The sequence below is a fragment of the Scyliorhinus torazame genome, chromosome 3, assembly GCF_047496885.1.
Source record: "Scyliorhinus torazame isolate Kashiwa2021f chromosome 3, sScyTor2.1, whole genome shotgun sequence".
Taxonomy (NCBI): Eukaryota; Metazoa; Chordata; class Chondrichthyes; order Carcharhiniformes; family Scyliorhinidae; genus Scyliorhinus; species Scyliorhinus torazame.
Genome location: NC_092709.1, coordinates 353,159,981 through 353,184,328, shown reverse-complemented (window position 1 = coordinate 353,184,328; position 24,348 = coordinate 353,159,981). Strand labels below are relative to the sequence as shown.

At 49.2% G+C, this 24,348-nt stretch overlaps 1 protein-coding gene across 3 annotated transcripts in view; it reads right to left on the bottom strand.

Annotated features, from left to right (window-relative positions):
- Positions 1 to 13,845: 13,845 nt before the first annotated feature.
- The window catches only part of LOC140409341 (heat shock 70 kDa protein 12B-like), a 244,519-nt gene continuing 234,016 nt past the window's right edge, over positions 13,846 to 24,348 (bottom strand). For 2 of the 3 annotated variants that reach the window (XM_072497755.1, XM_072497756.1), the window contains 2 exons: positions 22,866 to 22,969; positions 13,846 to 14,933 (listed from right to left, as the gene is read on the bottom strand). In XM_072497755.1, the coding sequence (XP_072353856.1) occupies positions 14,293 to 14,933; positions 22,866 to 22,969 (745 nt within the window). In that variant the 3' untranslated portion in view covers positions 13,846 to 14,292. The remainder of the gene's footprint in view (positions 14,934 to 22,865; positions 22,970 to 24,348) is intronic. The other variant, XM_072497757.1, reaches the window with a different exon arrangement.

Here is a 24,348-nt window from a genome sequence, read left to right as displayed (position 1 = left end):
GTTAGGGTGTTGTGTGGCTTGGAGGGGAACCTCCAGGAGGTGGGGTTCCCAGGTATCTGCTGCTCTTGTCCTTCTGGATGGCAGAATTCACGGGTTTGAAAGATGCTGTCAAAGGAGCTTAGATGAGTTGCTGCAGTGCATCTTGCAGATAGTATTGAATGTCAAGGGGACAGTGGTTGAAAATGAAAATGAAAATCGCTTATTGTCACAAGTAGGCTTCAAATGAAGTTACTGTGAAAAGCCCCTTAGATCCTCTCTTGTAGGAGATGGTCATTGCCTGGCCCTTGTGTGGTGTGAATGTAACTTGCCGTTTGTCAGCCCCGAGCCTGGATATTGTCCAGGTTTTGCTACATTTGGACATGGGCTGCTTCGTTGTCTGAGGAGTCACGAATGGTGCTGAACACATTGTGCAGTCATCAGCGAACATCCCCACTTCTGACCTTATGGAAGGGAGGTCATTGATGAAGCAGCTGAAGATGGTGGGGCCGAGGACACTCCCCTGAGGAACTCCTGCAGCGATGTCCTGGAGCTGAGATGATTGACCTCCAACCACCACAACCATCTTCCTTTGTGCCGGGTATGACTCCAACCAGTGGAGGGATTTACCCCGATTCCCATTGATGCCAATTTTGCTCGGGCTCCTTGATGTCATACTAGATGCCGTGTGAGGGTCCCTTTAAGAAAGGCTTAATCTCTTTCCATGTGACTTGTAGCACATTGGGCTGTGGCTGTCAGGTGAGAGGGGGTTTCAGTTTCAGTTTGACTGCTTTGGATGGCAGAAGGGGTAAGAAATGTTTCCCCTGTGTTTCGCTGTTTTCATTTCAAAAGCTGTCCCAGTAAAAAGCCCATTGGCTGTGGCTAACTGCCTTGGTAACTTTAAACATAAGAGTTGCTTTCCGGAAGGGGTTTGAATCTGCTGGTTGGACCTGGATCAGAATTTCAGGCAAAGGACCAGACCCAATCAAGTGAGAATACAATGTGCTGGGCCATGCCCTTGAATAGGGGTTTTGGTTCAATTGGATTTTGTTATTGAATTGGAACAGTTAAGGGATAATTCATTAAGTGTCATACATAGTTTACTGTAGCTGAGTGGTGACTTTATGTTTGTAATTGATACAATTCTTGCTGTGTTTATATATACATGTCAACTACATTCTTAGAATAAACCTCTGGCTGGATTCTCCAGTTGCCAATGCCAAAATCGCATTCGATGACGGGCCGGAGAATCAAAATTCCTGACAGAATCAGGGGCGGCGCCGCTTCTGCGATGCTCCGCCTCCTCCAAAGCAGCGTACTCTGCGTGTACACCGCGCCATGTATCCACGGCCCCATGCAGTGGCCTGAGGCCACCCCCCCCGATGCTCCCCCGCCCCCCAACCGGCCGGGTTCCCGACAGCGTGGGGCACGTGTGGTCTCACCCGTCGGGAACTTGCCGTGACGGCTGCGGACTCAGTCCCAGCGTCGCCACAGTCGGGGGAGGGCTGATCCGCGGGCAGGGGCATATTCGGGGCTGGGGGCGTGAGTGGCATCTGCCATGAAGCACGGTGCGGCCCGGCAATTCTCCAGGCCGTATCCGGGTGCTCTATGCTGCCTGGCAGCAGCCGGCCCCACCCCATGAATGGAGAATCGGTGGCTGCTTCACTCCGATTTTGCAGTCGTGAAACGCCACCGTTTTCACGCCAGCGTGGGGACTTAGTCTCCAGATCGGAGAATCAAATTACTTGGATTAAAGTGTCTCGGGAGTCGGATGAATGACACCTGAAGCGAAGGCCTTTGTTCTCATCCCTATCAAATTCAACGTAAAGGTTGTAGATCAGGTGAACTTCATAATACACTTTGGCGTTTCTAAGCCCTGGCCCCCAACACGCGGTCAGACGTGCCTCGATGTCGAGGGCAGTCACTCACCTCACCTCTGGCACTCAGCTCTTCTGTGCAGACTGGGGATTGATCTGGAGCTGAGTGTCCCCCATAGAATCTGAACTGAAAATGTCCAATGGTGATTGCTGACTCAGTGCTGGATGGAGAGGAGGCTGTGAAGAGGCCTATTATCAGTGTTGATTTACTCTGCCTTCAAGTGGATAGGACGTGTACCTGGCAAAATTGTGCTCAGTTATATGCTCGTGTCAGAGCTCTAATGGAACAGCTTGGCTGCTGGAGGGCCTGCCCAACAGGACTTTGGGTAGTTTGTGAGACAGCTGAGATGTTAGCAAGGTCCTCAGAGCACCAGGACATCATACAGAACCAACTGAATTGAGTGGACGGTGACCTTGAGGAAGAAAAGGACCTCAGAAAATAGGCAGCTCAAACTCTATATTCGAGAAAACCCTGTCATCAAATTAATCGCATTTCATTAAAAAACCTTTATTACTTTTATTGATACAAACATACATCGAATATATAAATAATGAATAAAGATGGTGCAGAGTAAGCATAATGAGATGAACTCCTCAAGCGCCCCTCTCCTGTGATCTGTTGCACCCGTGTGTGCGTGGGTTTCCTCCGGGTGCTCCGGTTTCCTCCCACAGTCCAAAGGTGTGCAGGTTAGGTGGATTGGCCAGGATAAATTGCCCTTAGTGCCCAAAAAAAGGTAAGGTTGGGCTACGGGGATAGGCACGAGGCTTAGGTAGGGTGCTCTTTCCAAGGGCCGGTGCAGTCCCGATGGGCTGAATGGCCTCCTTCTGCACTGTAACTGCTATGATTCTATGTTGGGATGGGACAGGTAGATGCCATGTTCAGTCACGTTGAACACATGCCCAAGTTGAGATCGTTCCCTTAGCCGAGGGGGCACCATTATATAATGTTTAAGATTCTGAGGGGGCTTGACGGGGTGGGTAGTGAGAGGATGTTTCCCCTTTGTGGGGGTGTCGAGAACTGGGGGCCACCATTTTGAAATAAAGTGTCTTCCATTTAAGATGGAGATGAGGCGGAACTTCATCTCTCCCAGGGTCGTTAGTCTAAGAACATACATAGAACAGTACAGCACAGAACAGGCCCTTCGGCCCTCGATGTTGTGCCGAGCTTTGTCCGAAACCAAGATCAAGCTATCCCACTCCCTGTCATTCTGGTGTGCTCCATGTGCCTATCCAATAACCGCTTGAAAGTTCCTAAAGTGTCCGACTCCACTATCACAGCAGGCAGTCCATTCCACACCCTAACCACTCTCTGAGTAAAGAACCTACCTCGGACATCCCTCCTATATCTCCCACCCTGAACCTTATAGTTATGCCCCATTGTAGCAGCTACATCCACCCGAGGAAATAGTCTCTGAACGTCCACTCTATCTATGCCTCTCATCATCTTATAAACCTCTATTAAGTCACCTCTCATCGTCCTTCGCTCCAATGAGAAAAGCCCTAGCTCCCTCAACCTTTCCTCATAAGACCTACCCTCCAATCCAGGCAGCATCCTGGTAAATCTCCTTTGCACCCTTTCCAATGCTCCCACATCCTTCCTATAATGAGGTGACCAGAACTGCACACAATACACACTATAGGCCTTCTTCACGGCTCTATCCACTTGAGTGGCAACCTTCAGAGATCTGTGGACATGAACTCCAAGATCTCTCTGTTCCTCCACATTCCTCAGAACCCTGCCGTTGACCCTGTAATCCGCATTCAAATTTTTCCTACCAAAATGAATCACCTCGCACTTATCAGGGTTAAACTCCATCTGCCATTTTTCGGCCCAGCTCTGCATCCTATCAATGTTTCTTTGCAGCCTACAACAGCCCTCCACCTCATCCACTACTCCACCAATCTTGGTATCATCAGCAAATTTACTGACCCACCCTTCAGCCCCCTCCTCCAAGTCATTGATAAAAATCACAAATAGCAGAGGACCCAGCACTGATCCCCGTGGTACACCGCTGGTAACTGGTCTCCAGTCTGAAAATTTTCCATCCACCACCACCCTCTGTCTTCTATGTGATAGCCAGTTACTTACCAATTGGCCAAATTTCCCTCTATCCCACACCTCCTTACTTTCTTCATGAGCTGACCATGGGGAACCTTATCAAAAGCCTTACTAAAATCCATGTATACGACATCAACTGCTCTACCTTCACCTACACACTTAGTTACCTCCTCAAAGAATTCAATCAAATTTGTGAGGCAAGACTTACCCTTCACGAATCCGTGTTGACTATCCCAGATTAAGCTGCATTTTTCCAAATGGTCATTATTCCTATCCATCAGGACCCTTTCCATTAACTTACCGACCACTGAAGTAAGACTGACCGGCCGATAATTACTAGGGTCATTCCTATTCCCTTTCTTGAACAGAGGAACAACATTCGCCACTCTCCAGTCCTCTGGCACTATCCCAGTGGACAGTGAGGACCCAAAGATCAAAGCCAAAGGCTCTGCAATCTCATCTCTTGCCTCCCGAAGAATCCTGGGATATATCCGATCTGGCCCAGGGGACTTGTCGACCCTCAGATTTTTCAAAATTGCTAATACATCTTCCCTCAGAACATCTACCTTCTCCAGCCTACCCGCCTGTATCACACTCTCATCCTCAAAAACATAGCCCCTCTCCTCGGTGAACACTGAAGAAAAGTATTCATTCAACACGTCTCTTATCTCTTCTGACTCCATGCACAAGTTCCCACTACTGTCCTTGACCGGCCCTAATCTCACCCTGGTCATTCTTTAACCACCTTCCCTACTCTTACTGAAACATCTATACCCCGGAACTTCCAACAACCATTCCTCTGTTCTAACCATGTCTCCGTAATGGCCACAACATCGTAGTCCCAAGTATCAATCCACGCTCCAAGTTCACCTACCTTATTCCAGATGCTCTTTGCATTGAAGTAGACACACTTCAATCCACCTTCCTGCCTGCCGATACACTCCAGCGACCTTGATACCCTCCTCAGTACCTCACTACTCTCAACACTGGTTTCTGGACTACAGCTCGTTTTCCCAGCCCCCTGACAAATCAGTTTCCCAGCCCCCTGACGAGCCGTAGCAAATTTCCCTCCCAGGATATTGGTGCCCCTCTGGTTCAGGTGCAAACCGTCCTGTCTGTACAGGGCCCACCCTCCCCAGAATGTGCTCCAATTATCCACGTACCTGAAACCCTCCCTCCTACACCATCCCTGCAGCCCCGTGTTTATCTGCACTCTCTCCCTGTTCCTCACCTCGCTTGCACGTGGCACCGGCAACAAACCAGAGATGACAACATGGTTTGTCCTGGCTCTCAGCTTCCACCCTAGCTCCCTAAATTCCCGTTTTAAATCCCCGTCCCTTCTCTTACCTATGTCGTTGGTACCGATGTGTACCACTTGTGACTGTTCCCCCTCTCCCTTAAGGATTCTGAAAACACGGTCCGAGACGTCACGGACACTGGCACCCGGGAGGCAACATACCATCCGTGAGCCTCTCGCTGTCACAGAACCGTCTATCTGTCCCTCTAACTATCGAGTCCCCAATAACTATTGCTCTCCTGCTGACCCTCCTTCCCTTCTGACCCACAGGGACGGACTCAGTGCTGGAAATCCGGCCACCGCGGATTACCCCTGGTAAGTCCCCCCCCGCCCCCAGTATCCAAAGCGGTATACTTGTTATTCAGGGGAACGACCACAGGGGATCCCTGTACTGACTGCTTCCTCCCAGCCCCTCTCACCATCACCCATCTATCTTGATTCTTCGGAGTAACTACATCCCTGAAGCTTCTATCTATGACCACCTCTGCTTCCTGAATGATCTGAAGTTCATCCAGCTCCAGCTCCAGTTCCCTAACGCGGTTTCTGAGGAGCTGGAGATGGGTGCACTTCCCACAGGTTAAATCAGCAGGGACACTGACGGCGTCCCTCACCTCAAACATTCTGCAGGAGGAACATTGCACTGCCTTCCCCTCTAGATAACTTGCGGCAGAAACAAGGAAAATGAAATGAAAGGAGAATGAAACGAAATGAAAATCGCTTATTGTCACAAGTAGGCTTCAAATGAAGTTACTGTGAAAAGCCCCTAGTCGCCACATTCCGGCACCTGTTCGGGGAGGCTGGTACGGGAAGGAAAGAAAGAGTCTATTGAATTTACTCGAGGCAGAGTTAGACAGATTTTTGACCGATGAGGGAGTGAAAGGGGGGGGGGGGGGCAGAGGAGATGAGACCACATCCAGGTCTGGCATGATCTTATCCAACAGCGGAACAGGCTCGAGGGGCCGAATGGCCTACTCCTGCTTCGAACTCTTACGATCTTGGCTAGAATTGTCCGGCAATTGTGATTCACCGCTCCGGTCAGTAATGCACCCCTCCTGTAGGTATCCAGGCGGCATGGGGCGGCTTCAATGGTAAATCCCATTGTCAACCAGCGGGTAGAGAATCCTGCCAGTGAACGGCCAGCGGCCAAGAAACGCAGCTGGCGGACTGGAGAATCCAGTCCCCAGTGTAAAAGGCCTTTCGTTGTCTCAATCCTACTCATTCCACAGCTTAAATCCCGGACTTGATATGGCTTCTCTCTTCCCTAATTCACGAGGAATCGAACAGTCAGTGATAGGGGAGAGTGTACATGGGGGTGTGGGAGGGGAGTGAATGGGGGGTAGAGTCAGTGATAGGGGAGAGTGTACATGGGGGTGTGGGAGGGGAGTGAATGGGGGGTAGAGTCAGTGATAGGGGAGAGTGTACATGGGGGTGTGGGAGGGGAGTGAATGGGGGGTAGAGTCAGTGATAGGGGAGAGTGTACATGGGGGTGTGGGAGGGGAGTGAATGGGGGTAGAGTCAGTGATAGGGGAGAGTGTACATGGGGGTGTGGGAGGGGAGCGAATGGGGGGTAGAGTCAGTGATAGGGGAGAGTGTACATGGGGGTGTGGGAGGGGAGTGAATGGGGGGGTAGAGTCAGTGATAGGGGAGAGTGTACATGGGGATGTGGGAGGAGAGTGAATGGGGGGGAGAGTCAGTGATAGGGGAGAGTGTACATGGGGGTGTGGGAGGGGAGCGAATGGGGGGGTAGAGTCAGTGATAGGGGAGAGTGTACATGGGGGTGTGGGAGGGGAGTGAATGGGGGGTAGAGTCAGTGATAGGGGAGAGTGTACATGGGGGTGTGGGAGGAGAGTGAATGGGGGGGTAGAGTCAGTGATAGGGGAGAGTGTACATGGGGGTGTGGGACGGGAGTGAATGGGGGGGGGAGAGTCAGTGATAGGGGAGAGTGTACATGGGGGTGTGGGAGGGGAGTGAATGGGGGGGTAGAGTCAGTGATAGGGGAGAGTGTACATGGGGATGTGGGAGGGGAGTGAATGGGGGGGGAGAGTCAGTGATAGGGGAGAGTGTACATGGGGGTGTGGGAGGGGATTAAATGATCAGATTCGGGTCCTGTCTGGATACTCCCCGGGGCTCTGATCCTGTCTGGATACTCCCCGGGGCTCTGATCCTGTCTGGATACTCCCCGGGCTCTGATCCTGTCTGGATACTCTCCAGGACTAGGATCCTGTCTGGATACTCCCCGGGACTCTGATCCTGTCTGGATACTCCCCGGGACTCTGATCCTGTCTGGATACTCCCCAGGGTTCTGATCCTGTCTGGATACTCCCCAAGACTCTGATCCTGTCTGGATACTCCCCAGGACTCTGATCCTGTCTGGATACTCCCCGGGGCTCTGATCCTGTCTGGATACTCCCCAGGACTCTGATCCTGTCTGGATACTCCCCGGGACTCTGATCCTGTCTGGATACTCCCCAGGCTTCTGATCCTGTCTGGATACTCCCCAGGACTATGATCCTATCTGGATACTCCCCAGGACTATGATCCTGTCTGGATACTCCCCGGACTCTGATCCTGTCTGGATACTCCCCGGGACTCTGATCCTGTCTGGATACTCCCCGGGGTTCTGATACTTTCTGGATACTCCCCGGGAGTCTGATCCTGTATGGATACTCCCCGGATTCTGATCCTGTCTGGATACTCCCCGGGACTCTGATCCTGTCTGGATACTCCCCGGACTCTGATCCTGTCTGGATACTCCCCGGGACTCTGATCCTGTCTGGATACTCCCCGGGACTCTGATCCTGTCTGGATACTCCCCGGGACTCTGATCCTGTCTGGATACTCCCCAGGTTTCTGTTCCTGTCTGGATACTCCCCGGGACTCTGATCCTGTCTGGATACTCCCCGGGGCTCTGATCCTGTCTGGATACTCCCCGGGACTCTGATCCTGTCTGGATACTCCCCAGGACTCTGATCCTGTCTGGATACTCCCCGGGGCTCTGATCCTGTCTGGATACTCCCCAGGACTCTGATCCTGCCTGGATACTCCCCGGGACTCTGATCCTGTCTGGATACTTCCCGGGTTTCCGATCCTGTCTGGATACTCCCCGGGCTCTGATCCTGTCTGGATACTCCCCAGGACTCTGATCCTCTCTGGATACTTCCCGGGTTTCCGATCCTGTCTGGATACTCCCCGGGCTCTGATCCTGTCTGGATACTCCCCTGGACTCTGATCCTGTCTGGATACTCCCCAGGACTCTGATCCTGTCTGGATACTCCCCAGGACTATGATCCTGTCTGGATACTCCCCAGGACTATGATCCTGTCTGGATACTCCCCGGGACTCTGATCCTGTCTGGATACTCCCCGGGGTTCTGATCCTGCCTGGATACTCCCCAGGACTATGATCCTGTCTGGATACTCCCCAGGACTATGATCCTGTCTGGATACTCCCCAGGACTATGATCCTGTCTGGATACTCCCCGGACTCTGATCCTGTCTGGATACTCCCCGGGACTCTGATCCTGTCTGGATACTCCCCGGGGTTCTGATACTTTCTGGATACTCCCCGGGAGTCTGATCCTGTCTGGATACTCCCCGGATTCTGATCCTGTCTGGATACTCCCCGGGACTCTGATCCTGTCTGGATACTCCCCGGACTCTGATCCTGTCTGGATACTCCCCGGGACTCTGATCCTGTCTGGATACTCCCCGGGACTCTGATCCTGTCTGGATACTCCCCGGGACTCTGATCCTGTCTGGATACTCCCCAGGTTTCTATTCCTGTCTGGATACTCCCCGGGACTCTGATCCTGTCTGGATACTCCCCGGGGCTCTGATCCTGTCTGGATACTCCCCGGGACTCTGATCCTGTCTGGATACTCCCCAGGACTCTGATCCTGTCTGGATACTCCCCGGGGCTCTGATCCTGTCTGGCTACTCCCCAGGACTCTGATCCTGCCTGGATACTCCCCGGGACTCTGATCCTGTCTGGATACTTCCCGGGTTTCCGATCCTGTCTGGATACTCCCCGGGCTCTGATCCTGTCTGGATACTCCCCAGGACTCTGATCCTCTCTGGATACTTCCCGGGTTTCCGATCCTGTCTGGATACTCCCCGGGCTCTGATCCTGTCTGGATACTCCCCAGGACTCTGATCCTGTCTGGATACTCCCCAGGACTCTGATCCTGTCTGGATACTCCCCAGGACTATGATCCTGTCTGGATACTCCCCAGGACTATGATCCTGTCTGGATACTCCCCGGGACTCTGATCCTGTCTGGATACTCCCCGGGACTCTGATCCTGTCTGGATACTCCCCGGGGTTCTGATCCTGCCTGGATACTCCCCAGGACTATGATCCTGTCTGGATACTCCCCAGGACTATGATCCTGTCTGGATACTCCCCGGGGCTCTGATCCTGTCTGGATACTCCCCAGGACTCTGATCCTCTCTGGATACTCCCCGGGACTCTGATCCTGTCTGGATACTCCCCGGAACTCTGATCCTGTCTGGATACTCCCCGGGCTCTGATCCTGTCTGGATACTCCCCAGGACTCTGATCCTGTCTGGATACTCCCCGGGACTCTGATCCTGTCTGGATACTCCCCAGGTTTCTGATCCTGTCTGGATACTCCCCGGAACTCTGATCCTGTCTGGATACTCCCCGGGGCTCTGATCCTGTCTGGATACTCCCCGGGACTCTGATCCTGTCTGGATACTCCCCGGGGTTCTGATCCTGTCTGGATACTCCGCGGGGCTCTGATCCTGTCTGGATACTCCCCGGGACTCTGATCCTGTCTGGATACTCCCCGGGGCTCTGATCCTGTCTGGATACTTCCCGGGTTTCCGATCCTGTCTGGATACTCCCCGGGCTCTGATCCTGTCTGGATACTCCCCAGGACTCTGATCCTCTCTGGATACTTCCCGGGTTTCCGATCCTGTCTGGATACTCCCCGGGCTCTGATCCTGTCTGGATACTCCCCGGGGCTCTGATCCTGTCTGGATACACCCGGGACTCTGATCCTGTCTGGATACTCCCCAGGACTATGATCCTGTCTGGATACTCCCCGGGACTCTGATCCTGTCTGGATACTCCCCGGGACTCTGATCCTGTCTGGATACTCCCCGGGGCTCTGATCCTGTCTGGATACTCCCCGGGGTTCCGATCCTGTCTGGATACTCCCCGGGGTTCTGATTCTGCCTGGATACTCCCCAGGACTATGATCCTGTCTGGATACTCCCCAGAACTATGATCCTGCCTGGATACTCCCCAGGTTTCTGATCCTGTCTGGATACTCCCCAGGACTATGATCCTGTCTGGATACTCCCCGGGGCTCTGATCCTGCCTGGATACTCCCCAGGTTTCTGATCCTGTCTGGATACTCCCCGGGACTCTGATCCTGTCTGGATACTCCCCGGGACTCTGATCCTCTCTGGATACTCCCCGGGGCTCTGATCCTGTCTGGATACTCCCCGGGACTCTGATCCTGTCTGGATACTCCCCGGGACTCTGATCCTGTCTGGATACTCCCCGGGGCTCTGATCCTGTCTGGATACTCCTTGGGGCTCTGATCCTGTCTGGATACTCCCCGGGACTCTGATCCTGTCTGGATACTCCCCGGGACTATGATCCTGTCTGGATACTCCCCGGGACTCTGATCCTGTCTGGATACTCCCCAGGACTCTGATCCTGTCTGGATACTCCCCAGGACTCTGATCCTGTCTGGATACTCCCCAGGACTCTGAACCTGTCTGGATACTCCCCGGGACTCTGATCATGTCTGGATACTCCCCGGGACTCTGATCCTGTCTGGATACTCCCCAGGACTCTGATCCTGTCTGGATACTCCCCAGGACTCTGATCCTGTCTGGATACTCCCCGGGGCTCTGATCCTGTCTGGATACTCCCCGGGACTCTGATCCTGTCTGGATACTCCCCGGGACTCTGATCCTGTCTGGATACTCCCCGGGACTCTGATCCTGTCTGGATACTCCCCAGGACTCTGATCCTGTCTGGATACTCCCCAGGACTATGATCGTGTCTGGATACTCCCCAGGACTCTGATCCTGTCTGGATACTCCCCAGGACTCTGATCCTGTCTGGATACTCCCCGGGGTTCTGATCCTGTCTGGATACTCCCCGGGATTCTGATCCTGTCTGGATACTCCCCAGGACTCTGATCCTGTCTGGATACTCCCCAGGACTCTGATCCTGTCTGGATACTCCCTGGGACTCTGATCCTGTCTGGATACTCCCCGGGGTTCTGATCCTGTCTGGATACTCCCCGGGACTCTGATCCTGTCTGGATACTCCCCGGGGTTCTGATCCTGTCTGGATACTCCCCGGGACTCTGATCCTGTCTGGATACTCCCCGGGACTCTGATCCTGTCTGGATACTCCCCAGGACTCTGATCCTGTCTGGATACTCCCCGGGACTCTGATCCTGTCTGGATACTCCCCGGGACTCTGATCCTGTCTGGATACTCCCCGGGACTCTGATCCTGTCTGGATACTCCCCAGGACTATGATCCTGTCTGGATACTCCCCAGGACTATGATCCTGTCTGGATACTCCCCGGGACAGTTCCTAGGGTTCTGGTCCCGACTGGGCAGTCTGAAAATCAATGGCAATGTATAAAAATAATCCATTTTACATAAATATATCTTTAAATGTAAATTTCAAATGTCCAGGACTCCTCTCTTGACACCATAGAGAGAGCACTCTGTCCCTAACCCCGTGCTGTACCTAACCCCGTGCTGTACCTGTCCTGGGAGTGAGGGGGCAGTGTAGAGGGAGTTTTACTCTGTATCTAACCCCGTGCTGTGCCTGTCCTGGGAGTGTTTGATGGGGACAGTGTCGAGGGAGTTTTACTCTGCATCTAACCCCGTGTTGTACCTGTCCTGGGACTGTTTGATGGGGACAGTGTAGAGGGAGCTTTACTCTGTATCTAACCACGTGCTGTACCTGTCCTGGGAGTGTTTGATGGGGACAGTGTAGAGGGAGCTTTACTCTGTAACTAACCCCGTGCTGTACCTGTCCTGGCAGTGTTTGATGGGGGCAGTGTAGAGGGAGCTTTACTCTGTATCTAACCCCGTGCTGTACCTGTCCTGGGAGTGTTTGACGGGACAGTGTAGAGGGAGCTTTACTCTGTATCTAACCCCGTGCTGTACCTGTCCTGGGAGTGTTTGATGGGGACAGTGTAGAGGGAGTTTTACTCTGTATCTAACCCCGTGCTGTACCTGTCCTGGGAGTGTTTGATGGGGACAGTGTAGAGGGAGCTTTACTCTGTATCTAACCCCGTGCTGTACCTGTCCTGGGAGTGTTTGATGGGGACAGTGTCGAGGGAGTTTTACTCTGCATCTAACCCCGTGTTGTACCTGTCCTGGGACTGTTTGATGGGGACAGTGTAGAGGGAGCTTTACTCTGTAACTAACCCCGTGCTGTACCTGTCCTGGCAGTGTTTGATGGGGGCAGTGTAGAGGGAGCTTTACTCTGTATCTAACCCCGTGCTGTACCTGTCCTGGGAGTGTTTGACGGGACAGTGTAGAGGGAGCTTTACTCTGTATCTAACCCCGTGCTGTACCTGTCCTGGGAGTGTTTGATGGGGACAGTGTAGAGGGAGTTTTACTCTGTATCTAACCCCGTGCTGTACCTGTCCTGGGAGTGTTTGATGGGGACAGTGTAGAGGGAGCTTTACTCTGTAACTAACCCCGTGCTGTACCTGTCCTGGGAGTGTTTGATGGGGACAGTGTACAGGGAGCTTTACTCTGTATTTAACCCCGTGCTGTACCTGTCCTGGGAGTGTTTGATGGGGACAGTGTAGAGGGAGCTTTACTCTGTATCTAACCCGTGCTGGACCTGTCCTGGGAGTGTTTGATGGGGACAGTGTAGAGGGAGCTTTACTCTGTATCTAACCCCGTGCTGTACCTGTCCTGGGAGTGTTTGATGGGGACAGTGTAGAGGGAACTTTACTCTGTATCTAACCCCGTGCTGTACCTGTCCTGGGAGTGTTTGATGGGGACAGTGTAGAGGGAGCTTTACTCTGTATCTAACCCTGTGCTGCACCTGTCCTGGGAGTGTTTGATGGGGACAGTGTAGAGGGAGCTTTACTCTGTATCTAACCCCGTGCTGGACCTGTCCTGGGAGTGTTTGATGGGGACAGTGTAGATAGAGAGTTACTCTGTATCTAACCCCTAGCTCTGTGATCTGCAGTTATATTGTTGGAACAGCCATTCTCCCCTATCTCTGGCACCTCGTTGTGATGTGTGTAAAATATGTGTCAGCTGTGATATTTGCAGTCAGTGTAGGGCCGTGGTTTGGTTGGTGGGATTGTGAATTAATGATCGCAGCATCCAGTCCCTCACAAATCCCTTGCACAGGTAGAGCATTTATTGAACGGCAGGTGAACTCACGTTGCTTGAGATGTAGTTTGAGCGCAGACCTCCCGCTCATAGCTGGGTTGCCATTAATCACCAGATCTTCACCACAAACCTGAATAATCACCAACCCATTGACTGGGACTGATCCCCTCTCGAGGTTCGACTATTCCAAATTGCTCCAGTCATTCTCGAATCATCCATTCAGCTCCACCCCCCCCCCTCTTCCCCCACCCCCGACTCATTCAATACTCTGCTCCTAATTCACATCAAGTCCCATACTGCTCTAACCCCCCCAATCTCCCTCACCTCCTCCAACCTCCCAGCACTGCGGGATATCCGAATTGGTCTCAGCCTGGCCCTCTGAACAACCCCCATTTCAATCAATTTCAATTAGCAGCCTGGGCCCCTGAGATCTGGAACTCTTTCCAGCTCCCTAATTCTCCCTCAGGCGTTCAGATGTTCCCTTTCGCTTCGCCTCGTCAGTTACTCTCGAATTAAGTGCCCTATTTTGTACGGAAATGCTTTGGGATGGACCTTGGGAGATTTCCTTTCCACTGGGGCAGTGATAGAAATGCAAGTTGTTGTTAGCGATCTGGCCACAAGGTTTGTGGATTACATAGTGACTGAATTAGATAGCCATGCAATAATCATTGTTTCCTTCTCCCCCCCCCACTACTGCCCACCCCACTCTTCCTCTCTCTCCCGGTTAATTGGACAGGAAGTCGATTGATGCTCTCACAGACTGCGAGCTGGCCATGTCCACTGCAGTAACCCTTATCTCGGTGTCTCCAAACTGCATGGTGGTCCGTATCTCACGCCGCCGTCTCCTGGGGCTCAGCTTGTCGGTGTCACACAACTCCAGGCTGACTGTCCCACACTTGCGTACTTCCGGGTCGCTGATGTACACCACGTCGTCCAGTCCACTGCAGTAGATGTTAATGATGATCTTCCTCTGGCCTTGCCTGGCCGGTGTGTAGCTGCGTAGGACCACCTCGCCCAGGGCCACCGACTGGTCAACAGACACAAACCTGTCGAAGATGTCGCTGCACCAATGGGTGCCCTCCTTGACCAGCAGCTTGTCCTTTGGGTGCTTCCCCTCCACAAACTTGTTGAGGACGCCAACCCCGTAGGTCAAAGGGGAACGCCGGACCCGAACTATTGTGGGGTCAAGGCCAAAGAGCACGGCCCCTTTGAGTATGGTCAGGCCGACGTCTTGGGGAATGATGATACGGCACAAGTTGCCAAAGGCTCGCTGAATAGCCTGCTGGAGAATGGGGGACTCGGCAAAACCACCAACTAAAAAGAGGAACTTCACTCCGGTAACCTCCGGCTTGCTCAGCAAGTTCTCTGCAAAAGACAAGAAGGAGACAATTAGATGTTTCCAACTGCTTTAATCCCTCTTTTCTCACTAATTTAAACAGCATTCAATTTCAAAACTAATCGCTACTCTGTGTGGTCACTGATGTGAGTGAGAGTGAGAGGGGTTACTCTATATAAACACTGATGTGAGTGAGAGTGAGAGGGGTTACTCTATATAAACACTGATGTGTGTGAGAGTGAGAGGGGTTACTCTATATAAACACTGATGTGTGTGAGAGTGAGAGGGGTTACTCTATATAAACACTGATGTGAGTGAGAGTGAGAGGGGTAACTCTATATGTACACTGATGTGAGTGAGAGTGAGAGGGGTTACTCTATATAAACACTGATGTGAGTGTGAGTGAGAGGGGTTACTCTATATAAACACTGATGTGAGTGAGAGTGAGAGGGGTTATTCTATATAAACACTGATGTGAGTGAGAGTGAGAGGGGTTACTCCATATAAACACTGATGTGAGTGAGAGTGAGAGGGGTTATTCTATATAAACACTGATGTGAGTGAGAGTGAGAGGGGTTACTCTATATAAACACTGATGTGAGTGTGAGGGAGAGGGGTTACTCTATATAAACACTGATGTGAGTGTGAGTGAGAGGGGTTACTCTATATAAACACTGATGTGAGTGAGAGTGAGGGGGGTTACTCTATATAAACACTGATGTGAGTGAGAGTGAGAGGGGTTATTCTATATAAACACTGATGTGAGTGAGAGTGAGAGGGGTTATTCTATATGAAGACTGATGTGAGTGAGAGTGAGAGGGGTTACTCCATATAAACACTGATGTGAGTGAGAGTGAGAGGGGTTATTCTATATAAACACTGATGTGAGTGAGAGTGAGAGGGGTTACTCTATATAAACACTGATGTGAGTGTGAGGGAGAGGGGTTACTCGATATAAACACTGATGTGAGTGTGAGTGAGAGGGGTTACTCTATATAAACACTGATGTGAGTGAGAGTGAGGGGGGTTACTCTATATAAACACTGATGTGAGTGAGAGGGGTTACTCTATATAAACACTGATGTGAGTGAGTGTGAGAGGGGTTATTCTATATAAACACTGATGTGAGTGTGAGTGAGAGGGGTTACTCTATATAAACACTGATGTGAGTGAGTGTGAGAGGGGTTATTCTATATAAACACTGATGTGAGTGAGAGGGGTTACTCTATATAAACACTGATGTGAGTGAGAGTGAGAGGGGTTACTCTATATAAACACTGATGTGAGTGAGAGTAGAGGGGTTACTCTATATAAACACTGATGTGAGTGAGAGTGAGAGGGGTTATTCTATATAAACACTGATGTGAGTGAGAGTGAGAGGGGTTACTCTATATAAACACTGATGTGAGTGAGAAGGGTTATTCTATATAAACTCTGACGTGAGTGAGAGGGGTTACTCTATATAAACACTGATGTGAGTGAGAGTGAGAGGGGTTACTCGATATAAACACTGATGTGAGTGAGAGTGAGAGGGGTTACTCTATATAAACACTGATGTGAGTGAGAGTGAGAGACATTACTCTATATAAACACTGATGTGAGTGAGAGTGAGAGGGGTTACTCTATATAAACACTGATGTGAGTGAGAGTGAGAGGGGTTACTCTATATAAACACTGACGCGAGTGAGAGGGGTTCCTCTATATAAACACTGCGTCAGTGAAAGTGAGAGGGGTTACTCTATATAAACACTGATGTGAGTGAGAATGAGAGGGGTTACTCTATATAAACACAGATGTGAGTCAGAGTGAGAGACATTAATCTATATAAACACTGATGTGAGTGAGAGGGGTTACTCTATATAAACACTGATGTGAGTCAGAGTGAGAGACATTAATCTATATAAACACTGATGTGAGTGAGAATGAGAGGGGTTACTCTATATAAACACTGATGTGAGTGAGAGTAGAGGGGTTACTCTATATAAACACTGATGTGAGTGAGAGTGAGAGGGGTTACTCTATATAAACACTGATGTGAGTGAGAGTGAGAGGGGTTACTCTATATAAACACTGATGTGAGTGAGAGTGACAGGGTTTACTCTATATAAACACTGATGTGAGTGAGAGTGAGAGGGGTTACTCTATATAAACACTGATGTGAGTGAGAGGGGTTATTCTATATAAACACTGATTTGAGTGAGAGGGGTTACTCTATATAAACACTGATGTGAGTGAGAGTGAGAGGGGTTACTCGATATAAACACTGATGTGAGTGAGAGTGAGAGGGGTTACTCTATATAAACACTGACGTGAGTGAGAGTGAGAGGGGTTACTCTATATAAACACTGATGTGAGTCAGAGTGAGAGACATTAATCTATATAAACACTGATGTGAGTGAGAGTGAGAGGGGTTACTCTATATAAACACTGATGTGAGTGAGAGTGAGAGGGGTTACTCTATATAAACACTGATGTGAGTGAGAGTGAGAGGGGTTACTCTATATAAACACTGATGTGTGTGAGAGTGAGAGGGGTTACTCTATATAAACACTGATGTGAGTGAGAGTGAGAGGGGTTACTCTATATAAACACTGATGTGAGTGAGAGTGAGAGGGGTTACTCTATATAAACACTGATGTGAGTGAGAGTGAGAGGGGTTACTCTATATAAACACTGATGTGAGTGAGAGTGAGAGGGGTTACTCTATATAAACACTGACGTGAGTGAGAGTGAGAGGGGTTACTCTATATAAACACTGATGTGAGTCAGAGTGAGAGACATTAATCTATATAAACACTGATGTGATTGAGAGGGAGAGGGTTTACTCTATATAAACACTGATGTGAGTGAGAGTGAGAGGGGTTACTCTATATAAACACTGATGTGTGTGAGAGTGAGAGGGGTTACTCTATATAAACACTGATGTGAGTGAGAGTGAGAGGGGTTATTCTATATAAACACTGATGTGAGTGAGAGTGAGAGGGGTTACTCTATATAAACACTGATGTGAGTGAGAGTGAGAGGGGTTATTCTATATAAATACAGGTGTGAGCGAGAGTGAGAGGGGTTATTCTATATAAACACTGATGTGAGTGAGAGTGAGAGGGGTTATTCTATATAAACACTGATGTGAGTGAGAGTGAGAGGGTTTACTCTATATAAACACTGATGTGAGTGAGAGTGAGAGGGGTTATTCTATATAAACACTGATGTGAGTGAGAGTGAGAGGGGTTACTCTATATAAACACTGATGTGAGTGAGAGTGAGAGGGGTTACTCTATATAAACACTGATGTGAGTGAGAGTGAGAGGGGTTACTCTATATAAACACTGATGTGAGTGAGAGTGAGAGACATTACTCTATATAAACACTGATGTGAGTGAGAGTGAGAGGGGTTACTCTATATAAACACTGATGTGAGTGAGAGTGAGAGGGGTTACTCTATATAAACACTGACGCGAGTGAGAGGGGTTCCTCTGTATAAACACTGCGTCAGTGAAAGTGAGAGGGGTTACTCTATATAAACACTGTTGTGAGTGAGAGTGAGAGGGGTTACTCTATATAAACACTGATGTGAGTCAGAATGAGAGACATTAATCTATATAAACACTGATGTGAGTGAGAGGGGTTACTCTATATAAACACTGATGTGAGTGAGAGTGAGAGGGGTTACTCTATATAAACACTGATGTGTGTGAGAGTGAGAGGGGTTACTCTATATAAACACTGATGTGAGTGAGAGTGAGAGGGGTTACTCTATATAAACACTGATGTGAGTGAGAGTGAGAGGGGTTACTCTATATAAACACTGATGTGAGTGAGAGTGAGAGGGGTTACTCTATATAAACACTGATGTGAGTGAGAGTGAGAGACGTTAATCTATATAAACACTGATGTGAGTGAGAGTGAGAGGGGTTACTCTATATAAACACTGATGTGAGTGAGAGTGAGAGGGGTTACTCTATATAAACACTGATGTGAGTGAGAGTGAGAGGGGTTACTCTATATAAACACTGATGTGTGTGAGAGTGAGAGGGGTTACTCTATATAAACACTGATGTGAGTGAGAGTGAGAGGGGTTACTCTATATAAACACTGATGTGAGTGAGAGTGAGAGGGGTTACTCTATATAAACACTGATGTGAGTGAGAGTGAGAGGGGTTACTCTATATAAACACTGATGTGAGTGAGAGTGAGAGGGGTTACTCTATATAAACACTGACGTGAGTGAGAGTGAGAGGGGTTACTCTATATAAACACTGATGTGAGTCAGAGTGAGAGACATTAATCTATATAAACACTGATGTGATTGAGAGGGAGAGGGTTTACTCTATATAAACACTGATGTGAGTGAGAGTGAGAGGGGTTACTCTATATAAACACTGATGTGTGTGAGAGTGAGAGGGGTTACTCTATATAAACACTGATGTGAGTGAGAGTGAGAGGGGTTATTCTATATAAACACTGATGTGAGTGAGAGTGAGAGGGGTTACTCTATATAAACACTGATGTGAGTGAGAGTGAGAGGGGTTATTCTATATAAATACAGGTGTGAGCGAGAGTGAGAGGGGTTATTCTATATAAACACTGATGTGAGTGAGAGTGAGAGGGGTTATTCTATATAAACACTGATGTGAGTGAGAGTGAGAGGGTTTACTCTATATAAACACTGATGTGAGTGAGAGTGAGAGGGGTTATTCTATATAAACACTGATGTGAGTGAGAGTGAGAGGGGTTACTCTATATAAACACTGATGTGAGTGAGAGTGAGAGGGGTTACTCTATATAAACACTGATGTGAGTGAGAGTGAGAGGGGTTACTCTATATAAACACTGATGTGAGTGAGAGTGAGAGACATTACTCTATATAAACACTGATGTGAGTGAGAGTGAGAGGGGTTACTCTATATAAACACTGATGTGAGTGAGAGTGAGAGGGGTTACTCTATATAAACAGTGACGCGAGTGAGAGGGGTGCCTCTGTATAAACACTGCGTCAGTGAAAGTGAGAGGGGTTACTCTATATAAACACTGTTGTGAGTGAGAGTGAGAGGGGTTACTCTATATAAACACTGATGTGAGTCAGAATGAGAGACATTAATCTATATAAACACTGATGTGAGTGAGAGGGGTTACTCTATATAAACACTGATGTGAGTGAGAGTGAGAGGGGTTACTCTATATAAACACTGATGTGTGTGAGAGTGAGAGGGGTTACTCTATATAAACACTGATGTGAGTGAGAGTGAGAGGGGTTACTCTATATAAACACTGATGTGAGTGAGAGTGAGAGGGGTTACTCTATATAAACACTGATGTGAGTGAGAGTGAGAGGGGTTACTCTATATAAACACTGATGTGAGTGAGAGTGAGAGGGGTTACTCTATATAAACACTGACGTGAGTGAGAGTGAGAGGGGTTACTCTATATAAACACTGATGTGAGTCAGAGTGAGAGACATTAATCTATATAAACACTGATGTGAGTGAGAGTGAGAGGGGTTACTCTATATAAACACTGATGTGAGTGAGAGTGAGAGGGGTTACTCTATATAAACACTGATGTGAGTGAGAGTGAGAGGGGTTACTCTATATAAACACTGATGTGTGTGAGAGTGAGAGGGGTTACTCTATATAAACACTGATGTGAGTGAGAGTGAGAGGGGTTACTCTATATAAACACTGATGTGAGTGAGAGTGAGAGGGGTTACTCTATATAAACACTGATGTGAGTGAGAGTGAGAGGGGTTACTCTATATAAACACTGATGTGAGTGAGAGTGAGAGGGGTTACTCTATATAAACACTGACGTGAGTGAGAGTGAGAGGGGTTACTCTATATAAACACTGATGTGAGTCAGAGTGAGAGACATTAATCTATATAAACACTGATGTGATTGAGAGGGAGAGGGTTTACTCTATATAAACACTGATGTGAGTGAGAGTGAGAGGGGTTACTCTATATAAACACTGATGTGAGTGAGAGTGAGAGACATTACTCTATATAAACACTGATGTGAGTGAGAGTGAGAGGGGTTACTCTATATAAACACTGATGTGAGTGAGAGTGAGAGGGGTTACTCTATATAAACAGTGACGCGAGTGAGAGGGGTTCCTCTGTATAAACACTGCGTCAGTGAAAGTGAGAGGGGTTACTCTATATAAACACTGTTGTGAGTGAGAGTGAGAGGGGTTACTCTATATAAACACTGATGTGAGTCAGAATGAGAGACATTAATCTATATAAACACTGATGTGAGTGAGAGGGGTTACTCTATATAAACACTGATGTGAGTGAGAGTGAGAGGGGTTACTCTATATAAACACTGATGTGTGTGAGAGTGAGAGGGGTTACTCTATATAAACACTGATGTGAGTGAGAGTGAGAGGGGTTACTCTATATAAACACTGATGTGAGTGAGAGTGAGAGGGGTTACTCTATATAAACACTGATGTGAGTGAGAGTGAGAGGGGTTACTCTATATAAACACTGATGTGAGTGAGAGTGAGAGGGGTTACTCTATATAAACACTGACGTGAGTGAGAGTGAGAGGGGTTACTCTATATAAACACTGATGTGAGTCAGAGTGAGAGACATTAATCTATATAAACACTGATGTGAGTGAGAGTGAGAGGGGTTACTCTATATAAACACTGATGTGAGTGAGAGTGAGAGGGGTTACTCTATATAAACACTGATGTGAGTGAGAGTGAGAGGGGTTACTCTATATAAACACTGATGTGTGTGAGAGTGAGAGGGGTTACTCTATATAAACACTGATGTGAGTGAGAGTGAGAGGGGTTACTCTATATAAACACTGATGTGAGTGAGAGTGAGAGGGGTTACTCTATATAAACACTGATGTGAGTGAGAGTGAGAGGGGTTACTCTATATAAACACTGATGTGAGTGAGAGTGAGAGGGGTTACTCTATATAAACACTGACGTGAGTGAGAGTGAGAGGGGTTACTCTATATAAACACTGATGTGAGTCAGAGTGAGAGACATTAATCTATATAAACACTGATGTGATTGAGAGGGAGAGGGTTTACTCTATATAAACACTGATGTGAGTGAGAGTGAGAGGGGTTACTCTATATAAACACTGATGTGTGTGAGAGTGAGAGGGGTTACTCTATATAAACACTGATGTGAGTGAGAGTGAGAGGGGTTATTCTATATAAACACTGATGTGAGTGAGAGTGAGAGGGGTTACTCTATATAAACACTGATGTGAGTGAGAGTGAGAGGGGTTATTCTATATAAATACAGGTGTGAGCGAGAGTGAGAGGGGTTATTCTATATAAACACTGATGTGAGTGAGAGTGAGAGGGGTTATTCTATATAAACACTGATGTGAGTGAGAGTGAGAGGGTTTACTCTATATAAACACTGATGTGAGTGAGAGTGAGAGGGGTTATTCTATATAAACACTGATGTGAGTGAGAGTGAGAGGGGTTACTCTATATAAACACTGATGTGAGTGAGAGTGAGAGGGGTTACTCTATATAAACACTGATGTGAGTGAGAGTGAGAGGGGTTACTCTATATAAACACGGACGTGAGTGAGAGTGAGAGGGGTTATTCTATATAAACACTGATGTGAGTGAGAGTGAGAGGGGTTACTCTATATAAACACTGATGTGAGTGAGAGTGAGAGGGGTTATTCTATATAAACACTGATGTGAGTGAGAGTGAGAGGGGTTACTCTATATAAACACTGATGTGAGTGAGAGTGAGAGGGGTTACTCTATATAAACACTGACGTGAGTGAGAGTGAGAGGGGTTACTCTATATAAACACTGACGTGAGTGAGAGTGAGAGGGGTTATTCTATATAAACACTGACGTGAGTGAGAGGGGTTCCTCTGTATAAACACTGCGTCAGTGAGAGTGAGGTAGAGTCAGTGTAAGCATTGATGCGACTAGAATATGAGGCATTGACAGTGCCTCTCTGTACTCACCAATGTGAAGCACAACTTGTTTGACAGTTGGCTGAAAGAGCTCAGTGATGGCCTCCGGGGTCATTCGCAGCATTCCCTGTGAGGACCAGTTTACCAACGCACTGCTGGGGAAATGAAGAGAGACACGGCCTCTCAGATTCAGAGTTATGGCATTGCACAAACACATCGGAGTCCAACATGTGGGGGGTCCAGAGGTTCTTGAAGAGTGGGTCCCGGAACGCTGTGGTCCTGAGGCCAATGTCCTCTCCAGGCTGTGAGCGGGGCCAGGATTCCCCACAGAAAGTGCCTGGCTGACAGCTGATTGGAACACTCTGCTGAAGGAAAGGTTGAGTCCTGTGTTGTCATTGGTGGCCTGAGCAGCCACACCCTCCGTTAAGAAGCTTCTGACGAAGGGATAGATATAAAAATGGGGAACGGCCTGGGCATCTATCTCCTCATTCTACATTTAAACTGGCATAGGGAATTCCTCCAAGGAATGTGCAAAGGGGACAAAACGTCTGCACTTCCGAAGGAGCTGTCTGGCTGGGAGTGGACAATGCAGCTCTGAGGAAAGATTGAATCGGCTGGAATTGATTCTTTCGAATAGGGGGATGTGGGGCTGCAGGTAGAGTGGAGAGGAAGGACCTATTTCCATTGGCAAAGGAAGTCTATAACCAGTGGGACTAGCGGAAGGGTTAGAGGGGAGTTGATAACTTGTTTTCACCCTGTCAGGGGATTAAGATGGCACACTCTCAAGGGCAGCACGGTGGCGCAGTGGGTAAGCCCTGCTGCCTCACGGCGCCGAGGTCCCAGGTTCGATCGCGGCTCTGGGTCACTGTCCGTGTGGAGTTTGCACTTTCTCCCCGTGTTTGTGTGGGTTTCGCCCCCACAACCCAAAGATGTGCAGGCTAGGTGGATTGGCCGCGCTAAATTGCCCCTTAATTGGAAAACAAATGAATTGGTTACTCTAAATTAATATTAAAAACAGATTGGACGCCCTCTGCGGGATTCTCCGACGGCTGGATCCTCCGCTTTGCCGGCAGTGGACCCGTGCCCCAACTTTCCCGACAGTGAGGGGGGGGCCACAATGGGAACCCCATTGGCAGGCTGTGGGAATGGGGAATCCCGCAGCCGGCGGGGACGCGGCGAGCTGGAAAATGGGACTGTCGGGTCGGAGAATCCCGCAGCCGGCGGGGACGTGGCGAGCTGGAAAATGGGGCTGTCGGGAATGAGAATCCCGCTGCCGGCGGGGACGCGGCGAGCTGGAAAATGGGGCTGTCGGGAATGAGAATCCCGCTGTCGGCGGGGACGCGGCGAGCTGGAAAATGGGACTGTCGGGAATGAGAATCCAGCTGCCAGCGGGGACGCGGCGAGCTGGAAAATGGGGCTGTCGGGTCGGAGAATCCCGCTGCCGGTGGGGACACGGCGAGCTGGAAAATGGGACTGTCGGGAATGAGAATCCAGCTGCCAGCGGGGACGCGGCGAGCTGGAAAATGGGACTGTC